This window comes from Henckelia pumila, chromosome 2, assembly GCF_033568475.1.
Source record: "Henckelia pumila isolate YLH828 chromosome 2, ASM3356847v2, whole genome shotgun sequence".
NCBI lineage: Eukaryota > Viridiplantae > Streptophyta > Magnoliopsida > Lamiales > Gesneriaceae > Henckelia > Henckelia pumila.
In genome coordinates this window covers 105,393,398-105,397,486 of record NC_133121.1, presented here as the reverse complement: position 1 = coordinate 105,397,486, position 4,089 = coordinate 105,393,398, and the positions used below count along the sequence as shown (strand labels likewise).

General features: G+C 34.0%; 1 protein-coding gene across 1 annotated transcript; it reads right to left on the bottom strand.

Moving 5' to 3' along the window:
- Positions 1–2,632: 2,632 nt before the first annotated feature.
- On the bottom strand, positions 2,633–3,723 carry LOC140883284 (ethylene-responsive transcription factor 2-like). The gene has a single exon (XM_073289700.1). It carries the CDS (start codon positions 3,472–3,474, stop codon positions 2,794–2,796), a length of 681 nt encoding a protein of 226 aa, XP_073145801.1. The 5' UTR covers positions 3,475–3,723; the 3' UTR covers positions 2,633–2,793.
- Between the last annotated feature and the right edge of the window lie 366 nt (positions 3,724–4,089).

Genomic DNA, 4,089 nt, shown 5'->3' with positions numbered 1-4,089 from the left:
GACAATAAAATCATTATAATCGAGAACAATTACGAATTTCAAATAATCAATCCACAATGGGTTGAGATGACACAAACCCACTCTTATACGTAAAATTTAAATATTGTCCATCAAATCTGTATAATTCATGTGATGTATGGAATTTTAACATAACCACAACACAACATACACAAGTACACAACCCTTAAAGAACAACTCAATTGAAAAAGAAAACAAAACCCCAATCATCAAGACGGAATTTCATATAAAAAATTTCTTAATTTTTCAGAAAAATCATACCTTCAACTTGTTGGTTCGATGTTGTTTTTTCGCAAAAAAATTCAGAATCTAGTGTTTCTTGGCTTTAAACTCATTTTGCCTCAATTTGTTGCACCAAGTGTCGATACAAATGTGTAGATCGTTGTTGATTTTATGCGTAAGGGTTCAAGTAGAAGGAAGATTGGGAAACCGTTGGATTGTAAAGAGAAAATAAGTTTTATAAAATGTATTTTTTTTTCAATTGGTATTATTGGGTTTCATTTAATGTTGAGGGCAATTTCGTAATTTAGCATCAATTAGGGAGTTCAAACACATGTCAGGCTTTTTTCAGAGAGTGGAAACACATAATTTCTGAAATGGGGACTGAGAAACAAGTTAAGTTTGCCAACGGGGATTTATTCACAATTTCTCCCCTTTAGTTTTTTTATTAGAAGTGCTGATGTGACATGCATTATACACGTTGACACTACATTAGCATTGTATTGTGCATTGGTTCTTTGTCGGTGTCAAGTTAGAAAAATGACTAAAACTGAAACAAAACAAATATAACTAGTTGAATCTAAAATTTAATAATATAGATGACCAAAAAATCGCGAAGAGTCAAACATATATAACCAAGAAAACAATTTTCTCAACTCTCAGAAGGTGTTTTAGTTGGTGAAGTATGTAAGGATTTGGTCAAAAGTAAGGATTTCAATTCTCTCTAACAACACCTTTATGAACTAGTCCGTCGTACAAGACTCGACTAATTCTTGATTTTGAGCACATGTAATTAGTGTGTGTATTATTTATTATGTATATACATAAACGTGTGTACATATATAATCAAAAAAATTACGAAATGGGATCCACTGGTTTTAAGAATTAATAAATATCATCAACTCGTTTAGCTCGCTACGTTTCATGGGGTGTTTTGACATTTGAGTATTTAATTTCAATTTAATGATTTTTTTGCTATTTTTTTTAAGGGTTCATTAGGTACGCGAGACTGCCATATTGATGGAAAAAAAACATGTTACATTTCTTTCTTTATCGTTGAAATTAGGGTGGTCCAAACATAATAATAATGAAAACCCAAGTTGCCAAACTTATCCGATACTCTCAGATAAGGATAGGCAAATATCTTTTCTTGAATTTACAGTTGATTAGGTTAATTTTTATCTTCAATATCTAATCTAATTTTTTTTCCCCAAGTTTTAAAAAAAAATTGTTATAATTGAATCTCGAACTCGAAATGTTATAATATATTTAAGACTTTGATACTATATGAATTACACGTCATCGGTAATATATATGTACTCTGAATAAGGATTTTATCAATGTGATAATGTCAAAAGATTAAAAATTTATTTCGATAAGTATTTTAAAAATATTTTTATCATTTTATAGGCGATAAAAACTTAAAGTATGCATTTGAACAATATTCTTGTAAAAATTTTTTGAACAATTTTTTTTTAAAAAAAACTGTTCCTCAAATACAGTTTTTAGAGATATACTTTTTAATGTTTTTAGAACTGAGAACAATAATGTGGAAAATAAAACATACGATTTTTTTATTTTAAAAATGTTTTTTTATAAAATAGTTATCCAAACATATTTATTATAAAAGAATTTTTAAAATATTTTACAAAAACATTTTATAAATATTTATTTGAATGGAGCCTAACATCTCATTCACGTAATCCACGAACAACTTTTTAAAAATTACAATCACGTGCTTACATTCTTTATACCGGCATCAACATTAATTACTTGCATGCCATAAATAAATACTAGAGTTACTTGGATGATCGGTATGAGGTAAATTTACTTGGACTTTGTGGAAAAAAATATATGACAATCCGATTTTTATCTAAACTTCGAGCATTTCATATATGTGCAAGTAACTTAAATTCAGTAGTTTTAGTTGTATAGCCTAGGTTTTTACGTATCTCTTACCATTCAAGAAGTTTTCCCCTTTAATCTTTTTTTATAATTATTTAATCATTTCAAATTACAATTTAATCCATCATAAAATTTAATAATTATAGTACGACGAACCACATATAAATATAACTAATTAAACTGTAGTTGATCCTTCATTACTTTTTACAAGTATGATAAGAGATGAAGTCAAAAAATTCAATGAAACGAGCGAAAATGATTTTATCAGACAAGAAAGGCGACCGTGGTTAAAACATTTAGATAAAAAATCTGTTATTGTAAATTTGGAAGGACGGTACAGCACCACCAGTATCATTTAGCTCCGTCCGTGGATATGATATCATCCCGGTTTGAATGTAAATCAATTGATTGTTAAAAATAATAATTTACAAACACACGCACAACACTTATGTAAATACTGCAATACACTAATTTGGAACAAGTTGGAGGATAAAGCCAAAAAAATTTATTGGGTTCTCTTTAATTTTTACAAGCATTTTGCACACTTCGATTAATATACGTTTTAATCAGCCCACTGAAAGCATGTGGTGTGGGCCAAAATTTACAAGTTTACTACACACACACAAACCAAACATGCCACCAAAATCTCATTTAGCACCCAACTTGAAGCTGATTGGATCGGCTTTCCACTTCCGGATCGGCTTGATCAGCCGCGAGACCTAATTTCCTCCGCTTCGGCGAGCCGCAATCCGAGCCGGACGAGGCCGTGGACGCCGAAGTCTCAGGCGATCGCCGCTTAGCCGTTACTCTAACAGGCTCCGGCTCATTCAAGCCAATTTTGTGCGGGAAATTCAGTAAAGCCTTCGAGCCACGCATTCTGTAAGCCGCTATGTCGTAAGCCGAAGCCGCTTCTTCCTCCGTTCCGTATGTCCCGAGCCAAACCCTCGCGCCGTTCTTAGCCGGGTCCCTTATCTCCGCCGCGAACTTCCCCCACGGCCGCCGCCTCACCCCTCGATAGTGCCTCCCCGTATTCCGACCCACGACCGTCGCCGCCATCATCGGCGGAGTGCTCGGCGAAAACTCCGTTTTCACCGCCGCCACGCTCCGCTCCTCCGGCTCCTCCATCTTCACGTGGTTAAACGGCGTCCACCCATCATTGACGGCGTCACGCAACAGACCGTAAATCACCATATCCTCCGAATCATCGACTTTCAACGGCAAGTCTCCCCAGTTCTCCGTCAAACAAGGCACCAGACTGCTGAAACTAGAGCTCCGGAAAAACACCGGGAAGCTCACCGGCGTCGCTAAATCGCTGAAAACCGGCTGGTACATGAGCTCTTCTCAAAGAATCTTGGATAAGCTCTGATCAAATTTCTGCAAAAGGGCTTCAAATTCTTGGATATCTGCGCACGATTCGATCAAATCTAGCAAAAGGGATTCAAGATCCTGAATCGAAGAGGTTAAATGGAGAAGAGAAGCAGAGATTGAAGATAATAAATTTCTGAATTTCGAGGCAATGACAAGGGAGGGAGTATATATAGGTTGAAAAGAGAAGCAGATGCATAAATGATGTAACCACTGTAGCTCATCTACATATAATATCATGACTCATATAAATGAATAACTTTTGTTCACTTTTTTTTTTATTTTTTTACAACCAGTGAATTCGTAACCGATATCTTTCATTACGTGTTGTGTAAACTTCCAAATTAACGCAATAGTTTACAAACTATGTTAGCAAGGTAAACCATATTAGACAAATCTTGTGTAACAAACTAATCTAAAACCGTGTTGATAGAAAAATTGAACTCCTGATCTTTTCGTCAAGAGTTCACGATAAATATTTGGGACACTCTTTTTTATTTTTGTTATGCTGAATAGTAAATACTGTAGTGAACAGTATTTCCTAATTTTTTTTATTTTATATTAATATTAAATATTAAAAAA